The sequence below is a fragment of the Schistocerca gregaria genome, chromosome 1, assembly GCF_023897955.1.
Source record: "Schistocerca gregaria isolate iqSchGreg1 chromosome 1, iqSchGreg1.2, whole genome shotgun sequence".
NCBI classification, from domain to species: Eukaryota; Metazoa; Arthropoda; class Insecta; order Orthoptera; family Acrididae; genus Schistocerca; species Schistocerca gregaria.
The window spans coordinates 216,647,205-216,670,366 of NC_064920.1; the positions used below are offsets into that span (position 1 = coordinate 216,647,205).

The window sequence follows — 23,162 nt, forward strand, 5'->3', positions numbered from 1 at the left end:
TGAGTATCTTGGTTTCCACTTGTCCCGTGAGGGTATACATCCTCTCCGTCAGCACGTTGCGGTCATTAACGCTCTACCCCGGCCGTCTACAGTCAAAGAACTTCAGGCGTTTCTAGGCAAGATTGCTTATTATCACAAACTCATTCCATCCGCAGCGGCGGTAGCTTGTCCTCTGCATCAGCTGTTACGCAAAAACGTCCCATTCTGTTGGTCCGACGGGTGTAAGCAGGCTTTTATCCACCTGAAGGCTCATTTGCAGTCGGCACCTTGTCTTGCCACATTCTGTCCGGGTCAGCACTTGGTTCTGGCGACTGACGCATCACAGTATGGCCTAGGGGCTGTTCTCACCCATCGGTATGAGGATGGGTCGGAACGACCCGTCGCCTATGCTTCCAAGACCCTCAACGAGGCGCAACGACGTTACTCTCAAATCGAAAAGGAGGCGCTCGCTATCATTTATGCTCTAAAAAAGTTCAGCGTTTTTTTGTATGGTTCTAAGTTTCACCTCATCACCGACCACAAACCGCTGGTCTCTCTGTTCAGCCCATCGGCGTCACTTTGGGCCTTATACTTGTCGCGTTTTCATTATGAGATTCACTATCGCCCCACGGCCCAGCACGCCAACGCTGATGCATTGTCGCGATTGCCGATGGGCCCCGACCCTGTTTTCGATCGTGATAAACTCCTCTGTTTCCACATTGATGAGGAAGAACATCGTGCGGTCGAGGGCTTCCCACTTACAGGTTCGCAGGTCGCGTCGGCTATTGCGCGGGACCCGATCCTGCGTCGGGTGATCGGTTTTGTTCAACGAGGTTGGCCGGACAGGACCAAGGGCCGGGCATCGGATCCCCTTCGCAACTACCATGCCTTGTGCCTTCGTCTGTCTGTTCGTGATGGTGTTGTTCTTCTGGCCACGGATGGCGCATCTCCACGGGTCGTGGTGCCAGCCTCTCTTCGCAAAGATGTTCTCAAAATGTTGCACGAAGGCCATTGGGGTATTTCTCGGACTAAGTCCCTGGCCCGCAGGCACGTTTATTGGCCCGGTATTGATTTGGACATCACCCACATGGTTGCTGCGTGTGGCCAGTGTGCTCAACAGCTGGCGGCACCTCGTACAATGCCCTCTCTGGGGCCTGATCCAGCTCAGCCATGGGAACGGGTGCACGCCGACTTTGCTGGCCCCTTCCTCGGTACTTATTGGCTACTGTTGATTGACGCCTTCTTGAAGTTTCCGTTTGTTGTTAGATGTTCGTCACCCACTACTGGGGTGACGACGCTGGCTTTGTCCAAAATCTTTGCGCTAGAAGGTCTTCCATCCACGATCGTCACGGACAATGGCCCTCAGTTCTCTTCGCAGGCCTTCCGTGATTTTTGTACTGGACAAGGGATTCATCATGTTACAGCACTTCCCTTCCATCCGCAATCGAATGGGGAGGTCGAGCGCCTTGTCCGCACTTTCAAATGCCAGATGAAAAAATTCCTTAGTGATTTTTCCACAGATGACGCCCTGCTGCAATTTCTGAGTTCTTATCGCTTCACACCTCTGGGTGATCGCAGCCCTGCTGAACTCTTGCATGGCCGCCAACCGCGCACTCTACTGCACCTTCTTCACCCTGTCAGGCCTTGTACTGTGTCCCCTAGTGCGGGAAAATACTTGGTGGGCGCCGACGTGTGGGCACGAGGGTATGGATCTCGCCCTAAATGGATTCCAGGGGTGCTCAAGGCTCTTCGCGGCCGCCAGCTTTGTGAAATCCGTACAGGCGACGGCACGGTTGTTCGCCATTATCACCAGATGTGCCCACGAGTGGTGGCCACGCTGGTGCCACCACCCCATCCTTCGCCTCCACCAGCCCGAGACGCCAGTCCTGTTGCTGCTGCTGATCTACCGTCCGTGTAGATGCAGCCGACGTCACTGCCGCTTCCGAGTATGCCGGAACCGGCCCCAGTCGCGACGCCGCCTTCTCCGGGACCCATCTCGCTGGAGCACACTCCCAGGTCCACGACACCTATGGATGCTGCTCCGGAGTTTTCACCCATCATCTCATCCAGGAGGCATGTTCCACGCACGAGCTTCCGTCCTGGACATTTTCGACCATACTCTCGTGTCTCTGCGCGGGATCTCCTTGGGGCCTCACAAGAGGCCATGGATGTCTCCGCGCTGTCCATGTCTCCAAGGAAGTGAGTGTTTTTTTATCAAGGGGGAAAAGTATTGTGATAGTGCCACGACATTTAACAGTGCCGCCACGACAGTACGCACAAACGGCGATAGAGGCGCTCCGCAAACCGGCTGAGCGCGGGAGCGCCACCTAGCTACGAACGGCGCCGGCCGCATGTCACGGCACGGCAGTCGAATACGAGAGACTGAGTTGTAATCATGTGATCAGCTATTGTTTCTAAGAGAGAGTGTGAATATCCACGCAATTATTGTGATTAAAGGTTATAACACTTTTATTCCATATACCTCAAATATGTAAGGATACCTGTTTGCTAAGTCTTCACTTTTAAATCTACACATACACATCAAAACAAGAAACTGGTCATATGTTGTCCCAGTCACACTCACTAATGTGCTCTTCCCATTTAGGTGTAGTATTCAACTTATACGACCTCTCCTACCAATAGCCTGAACAGAACTAGATTCATGTCAGCCATTGTTACCGTCATTTCCTTCCAAACATTAACTGCCCTAAAAGTGCCATTTTTACGTAGACTATCAACTGTTGACTACCCACTCACTACCACAATTAAATAATTAAATGTTTCTTGAAAAACTCATATACCCTTTATTACTTGTTTGGGCCTGATACAAAGAGTGAACTTAGCAGTGGGCTTTTTTTCACAGGATAATGTTTCCTGTAACTTGACAGCTTATTTTAAAGCCCATGACTGCTATGTAAGTGCATAAATAGTTCATTTATGGAACTATGCTGTTCGTTATGGAATAACTCTAGAAAACATGCAAACTACCACAGAACAAAAAGGTACACAAATTTTGTACCCCAGTAAAATCAAATATACATGAAACATATTCCAAAAGGATATCCTATCAGAGGAACATGATTAAAAATGGTGTCATACTGCAGAATAAGATACAAGAGGAAATAAAAATTGTTGCTTATCCAGTACTTAAAATGAAACTGTTTCCATTCTGTGTAAGAATTTGCAAATATGTAAAATAAATGTTACTATAAAATAAGATTGCAAGAATAGTTTCCTACTTTTAATTTGCCTATTTTTTGCTGATATTATGTATTACCAAATTTTTTTATTGTTTTTAACCTGTCCCTTCACAGTTACTGATTAACATAGATTATAAGAATATTTTCCTTCTTACTTTCACTTCTTTTTAATTGACACTAAACGTAATTGTATTCTCATTTTGACCTGTCCAGTGTCAATTGTGTAATTTGTGCTGTGTGATAAAACTGGACAAATAAAAATCAAATCCAATTATGTTTATAATCCAAGCTTTATGTGCTGCACATCTTCTGTTGCTTTACTAACACTGTTCTCTATTCTAGTTTTTCTCATTTTTTTTCCTACTTGATGCTCTATGCACTCCAACTTGACAGCTGGTGAATAGAATCTGTAAGATGAAACTGTTTGCTGGTACTCTGTGCTTCTCTATCAGCTGACAGTTTCCAGATCTTTTTTTTTTTAATTTTATTCTGCACATTCAGGAAATCTGGGAGAGGATCAGTAAGCACCCAGTGAGTCATATTTCAAAACTCTTGACAGCAATTATTTTTGAGATGTTCAATAAGCCATAGTATGTTGTGTTGTTACTCCTGTGCACCATCTCAAAAGAATACACCTTAGTGTAACAGATCAATGTTATCCTTTCAGTATTGTTGATTAATATTATTAATAGACATTCATCTTTCTGGATTGGTGGAAAACTTCCACATTTGCACTTACATTTTGAATGACTTAAGATATTTATAGCAGTACTACAGGACTCAAATGACTCATACTTAACCTATATTATGGTGATGTGACTGGGTATTAAATTTTATGTATCTCCATTTACATAGACTGATGAAAAAGAAATAAAATTACATAGAGGATTGACATTTACAAATTTTAGATGTAAATTCTAATACTATTCATAGATTTTCTGTGCCTATTAATGCACGATTGACTCAAAATACACATTGCAGTTCAGTGCCTGTATTGTTAAGTATGTAGTTTATATTTGTTGAGATTGTAACATAGTAATAATTTTACTTTGCCTGCCTCTGGGCTTTTTATTCAAAATTTTGAAATTTAGACAATGTCACTGATCAGGCAATCCATTGTTTTTTGGTCTACTTGTACACAAAATTGTGATTGAGGCCTTTCTCAAACAACCAGTTTTCATCCTTTTCAAAGTGGTGTGTGTTGGGCTGGTGATTGGACGCTGAAACTTATGTGTGGATGCTTTTTAATGAAGTATTGTTGGATTTAATTGTGTTTCAAGCTTCAACAGTATTTTGGAATAGGTTTATTCTGCATTTTTTGTTTTTCTATCACTTTATCACTAGTGGTATTCGTTACATGTCCTTATCCAATTCTATGTGTAACCATGCCTAGTTGCAGTTGTAATACGTGCATCACTCTGTTAATCCACAGGTCAGCTTTGAACTGCATGTAGGTTGTAAATTTACTTAACATGCTTCCAAAAATTTACAAATGGGGAACACAAATATATTTTCATGTGTAGACATAAGAATGCAGGTGCAGTTCAAAACTGCTTCATCATTTCTCTTTTGTTTGTTTGAATCCCATTATTTAAGAATTCCCTGTATGATTTAAATAACTGAAAAAATATACCCCTTTGTAGCAGGTATCCTACAACCATTATCTTTTCAGATTTATCCCATTTGTACCTCATGTATTTTAAGTAGCATGTAAATGTCATTTTGTCCAACTTCATGTATCTCTTTCTTTCCCTTTTTTATTATTATTTTAATATTCCTGAAATAGGAATATTTGTTTTCAGAAACTCAAACTATGTACTCTATGTTATTAAAAACTTGAAATACATAATGTTAATGTTCCACAATAATACTGTGTACTCAAGTTTTTAATATGCCCATGTTCCTCCAAGAACTGACAGAATATTACTTAAATTTCCTGTGTTATGCTGCCATCGGCATTACTACTTTATGTTGTTTCATCTGTTGTAATTTTGTAAAATGTTTTGCACTTTGTTTGTGTTTTACTTGTTACTTTTATAGATAACTTGTATTGCCCCTTTACAGCATATCACTTACATTTCCAGTTTGCCTTTTTTTTTTCAATTTATTTGACCCATTGATTATTTTTGTCCAGGCCCAACAGAGGAAGAGCTTGAGATGCTTGCATGGAAAGCAGAACAAGAAAGAAAACAAAAGGAAGAAGAAGACCTGGAAAGAAGGAAAGAAGCAGAAAGAATAGCCCATGAAACACACATGCAAAAAATGGAGGAATGGGTAAGTTGACAGCTTTTTTTATAATGCCAGCAGAATTTAACATTAAATGACCCAATACAGAAATCTAACTGATAAACATATACTGGTCCTCCACTCTAAGTTAACAGATATCTTTTTTCAAGTGACAATGACAATTTTATTTTTGTATTGAGAAAAATGAGAAAACAGTCTAATAAGTATTATAGTGAATACAACTATACTAGTGGGTGATTGGGAAGGAAAGGAAATTCAAGAATATAGTCAGAGAGTACTCACACCATTATAGAACCAACAGGAATGGATAATGACTGATTAACCTGTATGGAAATAACAATCTAACTCTAAAATTTCAGCACTCAAACATTTCCCAGGAAGCTAAGACTTGGCTGTATCATGACACTATGTTGGGGCTGTTTCAATTGGACAATGTAGCAGTTAGCAGGAAAAGCAGTAAGGAAATACTCAACCCGGAGATAATAACAGTAGTGTGAAAAGTATAGACTGCTAATCACCATGCAGTAGGAATGTTGAGTTGCAGACAGATGCAAGAAAAACACTGCTAAACAAGTAAGCTTTCAGCCAAAAGATGTTACTATGAATTTAACAACATACACAGACACATTCATGCAAACACAACTCACGCACTTGTGATCACTGTATCTGGCTGCCAGAGACACCAAAATTATTGAGTGAATCAAAATAAAGATATCAGGAAACCTAATAAAGAGTCATGGAGTTTTTAGTTTAAATAATGCTTGGAGTTCAGTGTTCTGTTTATTAAAATCTCATGACCATCACATCTATCAAAGTTGAAAATGCTGAAGGGATTTGTATTTCACAGAGTATCGCTGCTGTATCAGAACATCAAAGTGCACTGTGGACATCAGGAATTGAAACTCAACTATAAATAATTGCATGAGACCAACACTAGCTCACAGTCTGGGCGGACTTCAGCCAGCAGTCTGGATGGAGTTCAGGCAGAATATACACACAGTAGTAAAACTCGCAGCACCTGAAAGAAGAAAACAGCTGGCTTGGTTGTCGAAATATTGTGCAGAAAATAGAAACTACAACTTAGCTCAACACCCAGATTCTAACTATTAATGTAACAGTATTGTTACATAGCTAAAACAAAGAATAATTATATTTTTTATAATTATACTGATACTACAAACTGAGGCAGTGCAGCTGTTAAAACATTTACTTAATGGTCGGGAGGATGGGGTTGCTCTGTCTGACTGTGCTGGAGTTTTTTGTGATTGCCCTAAATCACTTAGACAAATGAATCCTTAATAAAGGCCATGGCCAACCATCTGTCCTATCCTCATATGCCATCTGTCATATCTTCATAAAGTATGTTATGTATTCCATGTTTTGTATATCTTGCACCACTGATTTGCATTATTTTATGTATACACATTCTATATCATCATGAGATGATCCTCGGATGAATAAAGATAAATAAATAAACATAGTCTCCAGCTCTTCAAATTTATGGTTTACATCACTCACTGACAGATGTCACATGTGTCAAAAGACAATGGCTTTTTCTGACAAGTACTCTTCACTTACTCAGGAAAGCAACTACTGCTGAGCATTTCTTTTTTGAGAGCATATAACAATCATTTTTGTGGCATGAAAAACAAAAAAACTTAAATTAACTCCTTCCTCTTCTTTTTCTTTGTAGTTTAAAAAACATGTTACTTAATTTATCATTTAATCTGGATGCTGGGAAAAATATCTCCATTTCTATGGGATGAAATCATGCAGTTTGTGTATGGAATATGCTAATTCTGCCAGTGAAAATGTACTCACAATAGCATTACCATACATTAGGTGACTTCCACAGCTCTAATTTTAGAATACGGAAGACTATTTTATTGACAGCTGTGTGCAAGATTTCAATGCACTGCTCAGTGGCTGTCTAAAGGTGCCATACAAGCCATAACAGTATATAAGCATCATATCAGCTGTTGCTGATGCATTGTGTGATTGCCACCATGGTTTTGACAGACTTTGGTGTCATTGTCAGGTCTGTACCAAAGTGCATATACATGGAATATGTCTCATAACCTGAATTAAAATATAATGTTTGAGATAAAAGTTTTAGTTTAGAATTTCAGAAAATTGAAGTGGAACTGTATGTTTACAAAAATGAAATGTTGTGAAATGTGTTCATTTTAAGTTGGACCTCATTTTTCATAACAAGAAGATACATATTCCATGTATATGCACTTTGGTGCAGACCTGTATATGACAGCAAAGTCTTTTGAAACTGGTTGTTTTAAATAAAGAAATATTTATGCAATCTTAGCTTTAAAAAGTTTTTAGCAAGTAAAACAGTTCACTCTTTCTGTCAACTCAGAATGAGAAAATTTAGTCAAAAAATAATACTATTTTATTAAGAAAAGCATCATTTAATCAGTGAGATTATATACAGCCATAAAGATAGCTTTTAAAACTCAAAATAATGAAAGCATTTCAACTTTGGTTTGTGTTTGTATGGGTCTGATGGGTGTCTATGCAGCACTGTGTTCGAAAGACAGCCTTTCTATCTTCATGCAAATCTGTGTATGGTGTGCCCATAAGTCCAGACAGTTGTCTTTCACTGTGAGAGGCTTTCTGGCAGGCCTAAGATTGAAGAGGATATCCTGTGCATGTCATGTACCAGGGGAGCACTATTTAAACATAATTTAAACTATTTTTTAACCTCAGTTATGCATCCTTTGTGGATTCATATTTTAATATGCAGTTGAAGATGGGATATATGTCCTAAAACCAGGTTGTACTTCCATTTTTAGAAATAAATAATTTTCACAACTGTAGCAGAATTAATCATTTTTAATTTCTGTGTACATATGAAGTCAAATCACATATTCCACATTGGTTTCCTGTGAGTGGGAATCTTGGAGCAGCTATCTGGAGCACATACCTAGCTCATACCTCTGGTTAGCACTTGTCAGTCACCTGATGGACCATCATCACTCTTAGTCTCCAATGATGTAACGTTGCAGTCTTCTTCACACTCTGAGCCAATAGAGTCAATGTCAAAAATGTAGTATCACTATAGCCATCTATTTTAAGATGCAGTAGCTAAACAATAACACAGAAGAGAGACTGAAAGTGTGTATTTTGTTCTTGAATATCCAAAACTGCACAAAGTAATGGTGATATCGAATGTCACACACCACAACCAAAAAATTACAATTGGAGTACAAGTATAGGACTGCATGCTCACTAGTGGCTGAACACTCAACTATCAGGGTGAAATGAATACAAGCAATGTTTTATTTTTTCAGCAGTCTGTTCTTAAGTTTCCAGGTATACTCAGGATTTTAAGTTCCTGTCAAAATAATAAAAATGGTGTTATTTGAGACCTCATGTTACTAAACAGGAAGGAAAATTAAGTTTTGATGGTCAGCTTCAAATCATTTTCTACCAAAAGAGTTCATCAGAATGATCATAACATAAGTTTTCTAGAAGACACTCCTATACAGTACATTGAGTAGCAAGCCTGTACAAGGTCCATCTCAGATATGATCTCTCCTTTCCACTTTTTGAGTTCATGTCATTATGACTGACAAGATTATGAAAATGGTTCTACAAGTCCACAACGTGTTGTAAATTGTTTTTAGAAACTTGCATTACTAACTGCGGGTATGCATTTATTACATTACTCTAAGTTTGTCTTTCAGCAGAATTCTGTTTATGTTACTACTTTTTGCCTGTTAGAGTCAGAGCTCCTTCCTTGTTATTGCCCATGGTGTTGGCCCATTATTCATAAACTTTTACATCCCATGTTTTACAGAGAATGTCCATTGAACTTGCCTGGGCAGTCTATTCCCAATCCTGTCCAGTTGATAGCTTATTTATGTTTTCTCTGTGACAAATGTAATTATAATCAGCAGTCCCCTAGGTCTTCCCTTTCCACAGAAAAGTTGCCGTTCATTGGAACATGTCCTATACATTACCTTAATGAGATAATAATTAATCACTATGGACTTCCCTTGAAACCCACTCATTAAAGTTTCTTTGCTTTTTCTGAACTTGTTTGTTCTTCCCATTGAGGTTGTTACACATTTCTTGTGTACAAACACTTGTATGTGGAGTGCTTACGATATGTTACACCTCTATACAATGTGCACATTATTTTGTGAATGTGACCTACTTTCAGAAATGTTTTTATTCTATTTACTCAACAGTTTGTTCCCTTCAGTTAATTTTCTCTTTGAAACCCCGGGAAAATTTGTAACCACACTTATTGATGAATCTTTTGTATACGACTGAAATTGATTTTCAGTTCCTTTCAAAACAGTTTGTGATACAATATATGCTACACCACACAAGTGATTGATCTGCTTTTGCACCTTTTTTTATTAGTGTAGTATGCCTTTGCTTCTAAAAATGGAAAGTGATTTTGTTTGAGAATTGTTGTTTGCATTTCATTCAAACTGTAGTTATTCCTACATGTTCCTTAAAATCACAGTATTTGCAGAGCAGAGAATGTTAAGTCACAGGATTTCTGAAATGTACAGATCTGTTTCTAGAACCCTATGTTATTTATGCTCTGCGTAGAAACATATTTAGTAAATGAAAGAAGGTGGTGCAGTATCCCCAATTTTCATTTTTCAACTTCAACAGCAGTTTTGTAGTATAAGGCTGAAAACAGCTTGAGTAATGCTTTTGGTTCCTGAATGCTTTGGCATTTCACGAATTTTCTGAAGTCTAAGTCATTGACTTTTCAAAGTTAAGTAATGAAAATAGTATTTTAACTTAAATGTCATAGCTGAAGTAAACTTTTTGTATTGTAGAAAAATATACTGCTGTACAGATAATATTCTTTTAGGTTCGTCTCATGGATGCTATGAAACAAGAAGAAGAGGAGATGCTGGCTATACAGTCACTACCATTGCGTCATTACCTTATGAAATATGTATTTCCTACACTAACAAAGGGTCTAATGCAGGTTGCTCAAATACGTCCTAGTGACCCCATAGATTATCTGGTAAGTATGCTACATCAAAATATAATAATTACTTTGCCTATGGTACAGTATTTTATGCAATAAATCAAGACATAAATTTTTACTAATGCACTGAATTTAAAATAAAAAAAGTTTTATTTATTTATTTATAAGGTAATAAACGTGTAATGCAACTAATAAAACACTTATTTAAGATGAACACATTACTGCACTGAAATGGTGCACAAGTTAGATTGTACTTACTTACACACACACACACACACACACACACACACACACACACACACACACACACACACACACACCACTTATTTACAATGCTCTAAGGATTAGAATGACTCCTTACACACACACACACACACACACACACACACACACACACACACACACACACACACACACACACACACACACCACTTATTTACAATGCTCTAAGGATTAGAATGACTCCTTACCCTCTCGCTTAAAACCCACATCCTTTCGCCTTTCCCTCTCCTTCCCTCTTTCATGATGAAGCAACCTTGGGTTGCAAAAGCTTGAAATTTGTGTGTGTGTTTAAAGATTGAAATTTGTGTGTGCATTTGTGTGTTTTTTATTGTGTCTATCTACCAGTGCTTTCTCATTTCAGTTGGTTCTACTGAGAAATTCATCAATGGAGTAGAAGGAGTTGGCCAACAATAAATCATTTAGGCTTCTCTTAAACTGAATTTCATTGGCAGTTATGCTTTTTATGGCTGCTGGCAAGTTAATGAAAATGTGTGTTCCTGAATAATGCACACCTTTTTGTAGAAGACTAAGTGACTTTAAATCCTTGAGAAGATTATTCTTATTTCTAGTATTGATTCCATGAATTGAGCAGTTGGTTTGAAAAAGTGATATATTTTTAATGAAAAATTTCATTAAAGAATAAATATATCGGGAAGCAGTAGTTAGTATCCCTAGTTCCCTAAACAGGCTTCTGCAGGATGTTCTTGAGTTCACACCACATATAACTCTTACTGCACGTTTTTGTGCCTGGAAAACTTTAGCTTGGCTTGATGAATTACCCCAAAAAATAATCCCATATGACATTATGGAATGAAAGTAACAATAGTATGCCAGCTTTTTCATTTTTATATCCCCTGTGTCTGACACTATTTGCAATGCAAATAGAGATTTGTTAAGATGCTTCAGCAGTTCTGTAGTGTGCTTTTCCCAATTGAATTTATTATCAAGCTGTAGTCCCAAGAATTTAACACTGTCCACTTCTTCTATCTGCTTGTCGTCATATGTTAGGCATATACTCGTGGGACACCACTTACAAGTTCTGAACTGCATGTAGTGTGTTTTTTCAAAGTTTAGTGATTAGCAAAGCTGATGATCTTGGGTACTTCTTCACCTTCTTCTCACATCTGGAACAATCATACCCCCAGCCCCTGAGATGAGGCATCTGTGCACAGACAAAAATCCTTGGACATATCAGGGTAGCTGAGAATGTTTGTATTGACTAATGCTTGCTTAATGTTATTAAAGTCCTCTCCACACTTACCATCCCATAACGAAGGCTTATTTTTTCATAACAATTTGAATAATGCATCACTGTTCATCAGTTGCTGTGGTACAAATTGACAAAAAAAGATGCTAGTCGTAAAAAGGCTTTTAGTTGTTTTTTATTCCTTGGAGCTGGACAATTGCATATGGAATCAAGTTTTTTTTGGATCAGGTAATATACCTTATTCTGACACAACATGTCCTAAAAATTTGACTTCCTCCCTACCAAAACTAGACTTTTTTTTAAATTGGCTGTTAACCAGACCTTTTTTAAACTGGCTGTTAGTCCATAATCTGCAAATCATTGAAGCACATTTCAATGAGCCTGATATGTTCTAACCAAGTGGGTGTGGCTATTAGCAGGTCATCTACATAGACAGTGACTTTGCTAAGCAATTCCGGTCCAAAAACTGTGTCCAATGCAGATATAAACACTCCTGAGCTAATGTTCAAACCAAAAGGTAGAACATGGAAGTCATAACTTCTACCACCACAAACAAATGCTGCATATTTTCAACTTTCTTCATGGAGCTTTATTTGCCAATAGAAAATTTTGAGATCGAGTATACTGAAATATTTAGTATTGTAAAACTTTAGAAGCTGTTCGTCCAAGTTGTCTGGTCTTATGCATACTATGATCTTATTGATACCTCTAGCTTCAAGAACAAATCTTACTGAACCATCCGGTTTACTTACTGGTAATATAATAGTGTGAAAATGAAGGTTGTATAATTCCCCATTTAATCATATGATTGATCTCTTCCCTTACTGCCTCTCATATTGCCAACAGAATAGGATATGACATTACACAAATTTTTTCATGGGGATAGATCTCAAATTTATATTCATAGTATTTGACTACTCCTGGCTCATTACTGAAAACATTGGCATACTTAAATAAGTATATCGTTTAGTATCTGTGATTCACTTAGTTTCTGCTCTACCATTTTGTAACTACCTCAGTGTTTGCTTCTTGTTCAGCATCACATTTGTTTGGGAAATATACTGCTTGAAAGGGATATTGTACTATTACATTTGACTCTGGTTTGTTTTTGTTACTTTAGTCAGGTGTTTTCACTAAATCCATAGAAAAATCTGATCTTTTACATAAAAGTACCATTTACCATTACCTATGTCAATCTGTGTTTTGTATGTTCTAAGCGTGTCTGTGCCAATAAGACAATTAACTATAAGTTAGTCGATTGTAAGAAATTTGCACTTCACTGTAAAACGTTCAATTCGTAATGGAATAAATGCCTGATGTTCAACCAATTTAATCTTACTGCCTGTAGAAGTTTACACCTTGCAATTTTGGACAGGGGATGTTACAAATTTGTCTCTTTTCTTCAACGACAGAAAAATGCGTTTGACATAAGGTTGGTAGCTGAACATGTATCTAAAGTTAACTGTGTGTTAATATTAAATACTTTCATCTTAATGATTGCTTTTATTTGTTCTGCCCAGATTTTATCTATTGCATACAAATCATCCTTGGTATCACTTTGTTTGTCAAACCTTGTAAAACATGTTTGTAGTTTTGCTTTGCGCCCACTCTCAAAGGGGTCAGTAGCCTGGGGCTTAACTATGGCCAGTTGGTGTGTTATGATGGCATAGCATGACAATTCATTAGCTGAAGTAATTTCAGTTAGTTGCACTGTGCGAGTGCTTCACCAGTTTGTGTCATTAGGAGCTGTGTTGTTATTTTGCTGCCCAAAGGTTGATGCCGCACATCAGCCACTGCTGCGGCTGACTGCTTCTGTTTCTGTTTATGTTCGGCATACTGCCTTGTGATGATGTATTGTAATTCACTCATGCATTGAAATGACTCCTGTTGTTTTGAAAAATTCTTTTAAATTGTTCATTTATTCTGTTCCCGTTACTGTACTCGTTACCTCTGAAAATGTAACTTTGTTATTGTGAGTACCATCCTTGGCATGTTTTAGGTGGTGGTGGTGGTTGTTAGTGTTTAACGTCCCGTCGACAACGAGGTCATTAGAGACGGAGCGCAAGCTCGGGTTAGGGAAGGATTGGGAAGGAAATCGGCCGTGCCCTTTGAAAGGAACCATCCCGGCATTTGCCTGAAACGATTTAGGGAAATCAAGGAAAACCTAAATCATGATGGCTGGAGACAGGATTGAACCATCGTCCTCCCAAATGCGAGGCCAGTGTGCTAACCACTGCGCCACCTCGCTCGGTGGCATGTCTTAGGATCACATTTTATTAACTGATTTGCATAACTATGTTGTTGTTGTACCTGATTTTCTGTTGCTCTTTTGGATAAAGGTCTTTCCTTGTAGATTAAGTTGATAGATTCGAGTACTGACAGGAAATATTTAGTGTCATGCTCTGACGATGTGACTAATTTTTCTCTAACGTGCAATGGTAAATGACTTTAAAAAATTTTAAACGTCTACCTCTGACATTGGGTTCATGTAGTAGTGTGTCTGGTTCAGGTAGTTTTCATAGTATCCACACAGTCTACCACATTTGCCATTGAATGGTGTGCAGTTGAAAACCTGAGTCTTTCTTGCACTGCCTCAGACCAGTGTTTTCAATGAAAGCTTATTCAAATTTGATATAAGTGCTGCAACATTTGGCCACTTCAGTTGCCCATGAAAGAACGTCATCTTGTGTGTATCCCACCACAATTCTGATTTTCTGTGCTTCCGCCCAGTTGCATGGAAATACATGATGAAAATTAATGAAAAATACTGCTGGATCATTCTTTTACAATTGGTTACTAACTTCTCTGCATTGGTTTTACCCTTATCTCACATACCTGCTTCAGTTTGAGTAATGATATCACTCAGATTTTCATTGATCTTCTCTCTCTCCTTCTTAGCACATGCTGAGTGAACTTCTGTTGTTGCTACTCTTAAAGTAAGCCCTTCTACAACTAGAGGTACATAGTCTTTATTTAGTTTGAGTACTACAGTGGTTACCTTTTTAACTGTCAAACACAACTGGTTTTGTGTGGCTTCAATGTTTGTGTTTGCGTCTGTGATTTTCTTTTTCTGTCGCTCTACTAAATCATGATTGTCATTAAAATAATCTACCTTCTGTCTTAACTCTGTAAAATTACCATTAACTTCAGAAAGTACTTCATGCTTTACTTGATTTTTCCTATTATTCATTTTTTTGTCAATTTCAGTGTGAAAGTTTTTGGCTAAGTCACTGAACTTATGTGGGACCATGTCTTGCAAATCCTTGAATACTTGTTTTTGTTCGTTTCATTGTATTTAGATCTTGTGTAACAGTGTTTTGTTGCTGTTTTACCATGTTCATATCTTGTTTCATATCACTGAAATTTGTATTGATATTATCTAATTTCGTGTTTATGTTAGATAATAACTGCCATACCAGTTTGTAGTTGTACTACTATGGTTGCTGTCAGCTGTACTTTCCAAGTTAATGTTTTTATTGTGACCAAGTGGTGTTTGTAACATGTTGTCAAAATTCATATTGGAATCGCTGTCCAATGTTTCATTCATGAGTGGTATGTCGCTCTGGGAAATGCATCACATTGACTCGTTAATTGTAAACATTGTGTCATTGAGGTTATTCTGCTGTGAAGTGTCACTATCATTTGTCACACCTGCAACACTCATCTCTGATCCACTAAAACCTTCTGCAGTAGTCATGCATGGCACCCGAACTTCAATTGTTTGATCACACAATTTTATGCCATTTTGGCTGATTGCATTTTCAGTATTGCTATCAACAATGGGCATAGGTTTTTCTGCCATGTTATATGAATACGCAAAAAATAAAATTTCACAAAAATATTGGTTTCATGTGCTAATTATTACATTTGACAATTGTAATTTACATTATGTCAAAGCCTGTTTTTTGTTTATTATGATGCACAAACTATTGTGTTACAATTCTTTACATTTTACTGACAATGTGTATGCCACTGGGAAATTCCTGTAAATTTTTCACAATGAAATTCAAGGAAGAGAACAATGAGGATAAGTTTTCTATCTACATCAAAAGAGGCAATACCACATGCAACCATGCAAGCAAATTACATAGCCATCCTACCCTTGAAGCACTGAACAAAACAGCTTACTATGGAAAATTTTACATAACCTGCACCCAAATCTTATTACTTTCCAAAATTTCTCCTCAGTTTTCGCCTTTTTGGTTTAATTGCTCCTCTTTGTGATCCATACAAACAGAAAATACAGACAATTAGTTTTTATCATTGATAGCAATGTCACAGAAATTTCTTACTATAATAATAGTTAACAAACCCTACTCACAACCAGTGCCGTGAAGTCTTGGCACACAGGTTGACAGTTGTGTTGTAACTGAAAAAAATTATTTATTTTATTTATGTATTTATCTATCCATCCATAGACAATCAGGACTGCATGGATGTTGTCAACATAAGTACATAAATATATTAAAAACAAAGATTCCAAGACTTACCAAGCGGGAAAGTGCCGGCAGACAGGCACATGAACAAAACACACAAACACACACACAGAATTGCTAGCTTTCGCAACCGATGGTTGCTTCTTCAGGATATTGAAATATGTCTGCTTGTGTCTGTGTATGTGCGGATGGATATGTGTGTGTGTGTGTGTGTGTGTGTGTGTGTGTGTGTGTGTGTGTGTGTGTGTGTGTGTGTGTGTGTGTGTGCGCGAGTGTACATCTGTCCTTTTTTTCCCCTAAGGGAAGTCTTTCCGCTCCCGGGATTGGAATGACTCCTTACCCTCCCCCTTAAAACCCACATCCTTTCGTCTTTCCCTCTCCTTCCTGAAGAAGCAACCATCGGTTGCGAAAGCTAGCAATTCTGTGTGTGTGTTTGTGTGTTTTGTTCATGTGCCTGTCTGCCGGCGCTTTCCCGCTTGGTAAGTCTTGGAATCTTTGTTTTTAATATATTTTTCCCATGTGGAAGTTTCTTTCTATTTTAAGTACATAAATACTTACAAAAATTTATAATTATCACATTCAGAGTTCATGAATATCATAACATAAAGATACATTGTTAAACCATTTAATAATACAGTTGATAATTATTACATACAACTGTACATTTACATCATTCCAAGTAATCCTTGACAGTATAAAAACACTTTTCCAAGAGATATTTGTTTAGCGATTTCCTGATGTTATCTATTTCGTTTATGTCTTTGATCCCTTGTGAAAGATTGTTGTACAATTTAACTCCATTAACCAACATGCTATTTTGAGTTTTTGATTTTTTTTTCCTATAAAGGTGTAAGTGTTGTCTGTGTCTGGTTTCATGTACATGTATGGAACAGTTTTTGGAGAACTTGTCAATGTGTTTTTTATGTACATTACTGTCTGCAAAATGTATTCACACAGAACTGTCAATATACCAAATGATTTGTATAACTCCGTGCAATGGATTCTATTGCTACTTTTCGTTATGATTTGTACGGCCCTTTTTTGCAACTTAAGTATTGTTTGTCTGTTCTGCTCTGTTGATCCCCAGAAGCATATGCTATAACTAATTATAGAGTGGACATACGCAAAATATGCAATTCTAGGACACGACCTAATACACACTGAATTTATTATTCTAGGTGCGCACCATGCTGGAGCTATTCACTTTCCAAGTACTGCAGTGTGCTTGGTCCAATTTAGTACAGAGTCAACATGCATGCCTAAAAATTTTGTTGATGGTACACATTCTATGTGCTTGTCATTAACTTTTAGCTTGATACTGTTCGGTTTAAGTGAAAACTAAAACTGTTGTTTTTTTTATTTAGGATTAATTTATTAGCCTCTATCCACTGGCATATGTGCTCAAGTGTTTCCTCAGCTTCCCCATTGAGTATACTTGATGACTCAGCTTTGATTAAGATATTACTATCACCAGCAAACAGTACTCATTCACCATGTTTGACACTTTGTGGAAAATTGTTGATGTATATTAAAAAGAGGGTTGTTGATGTATATTAAAAAGAGGATTGGGACCAACACACTTCCTTGGGGGACTCCTATATTGATGTATTCTGGGTTTGAAAGGTATGAAAAGATATGATTGGAGTTAGAGTGACCTCCACATGTTGGGCCCTGTTTTGCAGGCAAAAATGAAACCACATGTTTGTTACTCCTAGCGCATTAATTTGTTTAGCAAAACTATGTGGTCTACTGTGTCAAATGCTTATGTCAAATCAAGGAAGATCCCTGTTATGTGATCTCCTGTGTCTAGTGCTTCGAAGACAACATTTGAGAAATGAGCTACAGCTGAATTTGTGCTTTTACCAGCCAGCAAACAAAATTGCTCTTTACTCAGAAGATTGAGCTTTGTTAAGTACCCTATGAGCCCAGTTTTCATTATGGTCTCTATGACTTTTGAAAACAATGACTGTAATGATATTGGTCTGCAATTTTCTATGATTTCTGGGTCACCTTTCTTATATGCATGCATGCATGCTTCAGTACATCTGGGAAGCAACCTGTGGAGAAGGATTCATTGGTGATGTGCACTAAAGGGTCTTTGATGTTGTCCATGCAGTCCTTCAGTAAGCACAAAGGTACTTCATCTACATCTGCTGACTTTTTACATTTTAGGTTACTCACAACATTGTATACTTTTTCTGCTGTGGTTGGTTGTAGCATCAGTGTGTGTGGTATTTTGTCCAGGGTTTGTAAATCCTTGGTTTTTTAACTTATATTGTAGTTTGGTTGCTCTGTTGCTGAAATACTGGTTGGCAAAGTTTGCTAGTTTTTTGGGGTCTTTTATTTTGATATCATTTTGTTGAAACTGCATGTTTATTGGCTTTAATTTTTTCCTATTAATTTCCTGTTTGGTGATTTTCCATGCTGTTTGGATTTTATTATTAGCTTTTTCTATAAATTTGTCATTTTGGTACCCTTTTAGCCATTAATTATACTTTTCTATAGATTTTTCTGTATGTATGATAATAGTTATGAAATGCTGAATCATTATAGTAGTTTCTCATTGAGGGTTTCAGAGGATTTCCTTATCCCATTGGTTATCCAGCTGTTATTGTTGCATGATTTAGTGATTAAATGTACATATGCATATGAAAATTATTTAAAAGGGATAATACAATAGCATTATTAGAAATATTCTATGCTTGTACAAATTTTTAAGCTATCGCACTTCTTCTCCTACATTTCAGTTGTAAATGCAGGCAGTGGACTTCAAGAATACCAGTGCATGTCATAAATAAGAAAATCCTCCTCAATTGGTTTCACTTCACTTGAATAAAAAATACATGATACCAACATCAAAGTTTTTCTTATTTTGAAACATGTATGACAAAACACTCCTAGCCTGTCATATTTCCGAATGGCACTTCTTAACATAACTTCTACATACAAGAGAGTGAGAAACAAAATCATGTACAGAAACATGAATGATGGTTTTTTCATTTGTCTGCCCTTATCACAAATTCATAATTGATGTCTTTGCCAATGCTTATGGTCGATTGGTGTCTTTCATCGTGTAGCTGTGCAACATACTCAGTAATTATGAAAGTGTTGCCCTCACCATATACACAGAAAAGACCATAGGCTGTATGGTGAACTGTTTGGGTTGTCTAATCCACAAAGTTACGGAGTCGGTTCCTGTGTAGATTCAGGAAATGTAGTTTTGGCGTTGATACTCTGATCCTTCTGAAGATGGCTATGCAGCAGCTGTATTACACAGGGTGAAAAATCCTACTTTTGGTACTAATTGAGTAGAGCCGTGGTAGCTAATACAAGCGGTGGTTACAGTAGAGGTAACATGAAATTAACTACACCTCTTCAGTGGTTCAAAGTAAATACAATTCTGTGTTACAGGATTCAACTAACCCCCTTGAGCCAGAACTGAAACAGGAGAAACTAGCACTGTAAGAACTGTTGCCTACTATGAAGCCTATCTTTTTGGCATGACACAGTCTTCTCCAACAGCATATCAACAAGAGCTTAAGTGATAGACTGCAAACAGCTGGTGCATGACTCAGCCAGCTCTTGCAAATGGGAACTGTGTGCAGTGGTTCCTTGGTTAGCTTAAATAGCCTTTCTTCAGGAAGAGACATGCTGCCCCCTAGTCATTTGTGGCCAGATGGATGCGCCTCTCTCTCTCTCTCTCTCTCTCTCTCTCTCTCTCTCTCTCTCTCTCTCTCTCTCTCGCTGTTTTTAGACGAAAAAAGTCTTGAGGAGGTTACAGTATCATTTGGAAGCATAAGCTCCTCCATTGGGCTTCAAGATGTGTTACCCATGCTAATGTGATACTTCTGGATACATAAATACTTCATACACTCCCCTGAAAGGAGCTCTATCAGTTCCCACAAGGAAGCCCATCACTGACACCATATTTACATCACAATCAATAACATTACATTTTCTTCCTGTTTGTGGATGCCTTTTGTGCCTTTTCAACCCTGAAACTGCTACACTTCAATAGCAACTAATATGACAAAGGGTTGGGTGTAAAAGGCAATTTTTCATCAGCAGTTCTCATGGTATGTCACACACAGAAATTCTTCTCTAGTCCACAGTCACATTTACTCCATCTTGTTGACTGACCACCAGTGGAAATACCATTTTTAGATCACCCTTGAACAATGAAACAATGTAGAGCATATTCAAAAGCAGGCCTTGTGTCACTTGGTATGGATTTAAAAAATTAATATCTGTCCTTACTCAGGAATGCATCTGAAACCTGCTATTGTTGCTAACAAGGTACAAATTGTTTAATACTATACACTGGTGTGCCTAAATAGGTGAATAACATTGGCTACTCTTTTGTTTGCTCAAGTTGTGTCCTTAAGATCTTCTCACCCAGTGAATTCATTGTCTGTGATGGAGAAATACATATGACCTTAAGGGCAAGGAGAAAAAGAGACACTCTCAGTCTACTGTTTCTGCAGCTTGTCCAATACCAGTGTCAAGATAAGAAAGCTGTCCAAACTAGGAGTTCCTCCATCACCTGAAAGTTGTGGGGGACAAAGAAAAGAAAAACAAAAAGTAGGATTTAACATCCAGCAAGTTCATTACAGGTGGAGCCACAATTTAAGACCGATTAAGAATGGAAAATTTCCCCTTTTAAAGGGCCTGTTCTGCCATCCAGTTTAGGGAAATGATGGAAAGCCTAAATCTGCACACCCAGATGGGAATCTGAAGCTGGTTTTCTAAAATTCAAATCCTGTTTCTTAATCACTGTACCACCTTCCTGGGTCCTGAGGAAGAATATGTATGTTCTAGTGGGTGCCAGGTTGTGTAGGTATTTGGGGTAATAAACTGGCAGACACATCAGTCAATACCTACTTTGTAAAGTTTCAAAAGTACTAGCAGCTATTGCTCGATATTCAGTGATGTCCTATTATCTTACTTCCATATTAGACACTGTCCTCACCAAAGGGTTCATTTTTTGATAGGAGAATGCTCTAGTGTGTGGTATTTGTGCCATTCATTTACCAGATAACATGCCTACTGTTTTATAGACAAAAAGATGAGTGTGGTGTGAGTTTAAAGATTTTGTGAAATGCTTAATTTGCCTTTTAAATGGTTAGGAAGAAGATTTTATTTTTTTATCAGAGTGGCTGGCTCAGTTAATTATTTTTTGAAAGTGATCAACCAGTCTCACTTTCCTCATTACTTTTTTTTATCAATTTTGTCTGTTAATCTGTCCAAACAGATTTAAAAGAGACTATACTTTCATTTTTGGTTAGTTGGTTGTTTTGGGGAAGGAGACCAGACAGCGAGGTCTTCAGTCTCATTGGACGGGGAAGGAAGTCGGCGGTGCCCTTCCACAGGAACCATTCCGGTATTTGCCTGGATTGGTTTAGGGAAATCACGGAAAACCTAAATCACAATGACCGGACACAGGATTGAACCGTCGTCCTCCCAGATGCGAGTCCAGTGTGCTAGCCACTGTGCCACCTCACTCGGTTTCAGTTTTGGAATAGCAACAATAGATGAAATTACCAATCTGGAAAGATAGGTTGCTACTCATCACATAGAGAAGGCATTTGTTAGTCCTTGTCTTCCACCAGCCCATGCCCATGTCTGCTCTCACTCCAGCCCTATACACGCCTTCTATCGTAGCCTGGCTGTACACCCGCATAGTTCTTTCTGCATCTCTATAGATCTCCTCTCCCCTTTGCCCTCCCCCCTCCCTCCCTCTCACCACAACCTCCCAATGCACCTAGCATCCCACTATCCTGACTCCACCAAGCCCCTGCATGCTTCCAGTAGTAGCACTAGCATCTTCTCCTACCCTATCCTGCTATCCCTCCCCCATCCTCACCCCATGCCTCTTCTGTACACCCACTACTTTTCCCAGAAAATACCAGCTTGGACACCATCACAGTTTGACCATAATGCCCAGAAATTTGGTCACATATGTCTGTGTCTGATAAACAACTTACACCGATAGCTAAACTATATCTATCAGTCTACTTCATTGTGGCTGTCTACTAGTCAAGAAAATCTATCCTTGCGAAATTGATTTTATTCCATGCTGGATTTCCATTTTTTGATATAATCACTAACTTATTCACTAGTTCCTAGAGTTTCTTCATCAGCCAAAAAGGAGAAAGGTATGAGTGAGTGAAATGGAACCTGTCTCTTTTACGAGACAAAGGAACCACTATTTCTGAAAAATAATAAATATGCCAGATTCTGTATATCTTTATCAGTAAACCATCAACTGGCTAGTTGTCATTGTTCTTGTGTTATTTGCATGTAGATTCATACAGGGGATTAATCACTTTTCTTCCGTCTTTAAATACAGGGTGTTTCGAAATGAACATACTGGTTTTAAGGCATTGTAGCACTTATTATGTTCAACTTACAATTGTAAATAATATACCAAATGAAAGGGCAACTCAAACAGTTTTGTTTGTATACCTGTGCACAATGGGAAGAGTATGGAATGACTAAGAGCAACTGAAAAATGTGTTGAACAAGTGTGAGTCTTTCACACTTAGCCCCAAGAAATATCCCCACAGGAAGTTTATGGGCCTTTCTTTTTTGGTGGAACAACTATAACTGATGTTTCTTATCTTCATGTCCTGCAGTTATGTCCACTGCCTCAATGGGAAGAAGCTGAACAACACATCTTTATTTGGGAGCAAGATGGTGTGCCGCCTCACTAGCATAACTCAGTATGCAACTGGTTAAACAATGTTGTATCTGACCAATGGATAGGGCACAAAAGCATTTTTTGCATGACCTCCATGTTCACACAAAATCTGATGTTATCATGTGTATGTGCATCT

The 23,162-nt window shown here is 38.0% G+C and overlaps 1 protein-coding gene across 1 annotated transcript in view; it reads left to right on the forward strand.

Annotated features, from left to right (window-relative positions):
* Positions 1-23,162, forward strand: part of LOC126315621 (adenylate kinase 7-like) — a 191,303-nt gene that overhangs the window by 163,404 nt on the left and 4,737 nt on the right. Inside the window, exons 10-11 of the mRNA XM_049993842.1 lie at positions 5,314-5,453; positions 10,279-10,437. Coding sequence (XP_049849799.1) covers positions 5,314-5,453; positions 10,279-10,437 — 299 coding nt within the window. The remainder of the gene's footprint in view (positions 1-5,313; positions 5,454-10,278; positions 10,438-23,162) is intronic.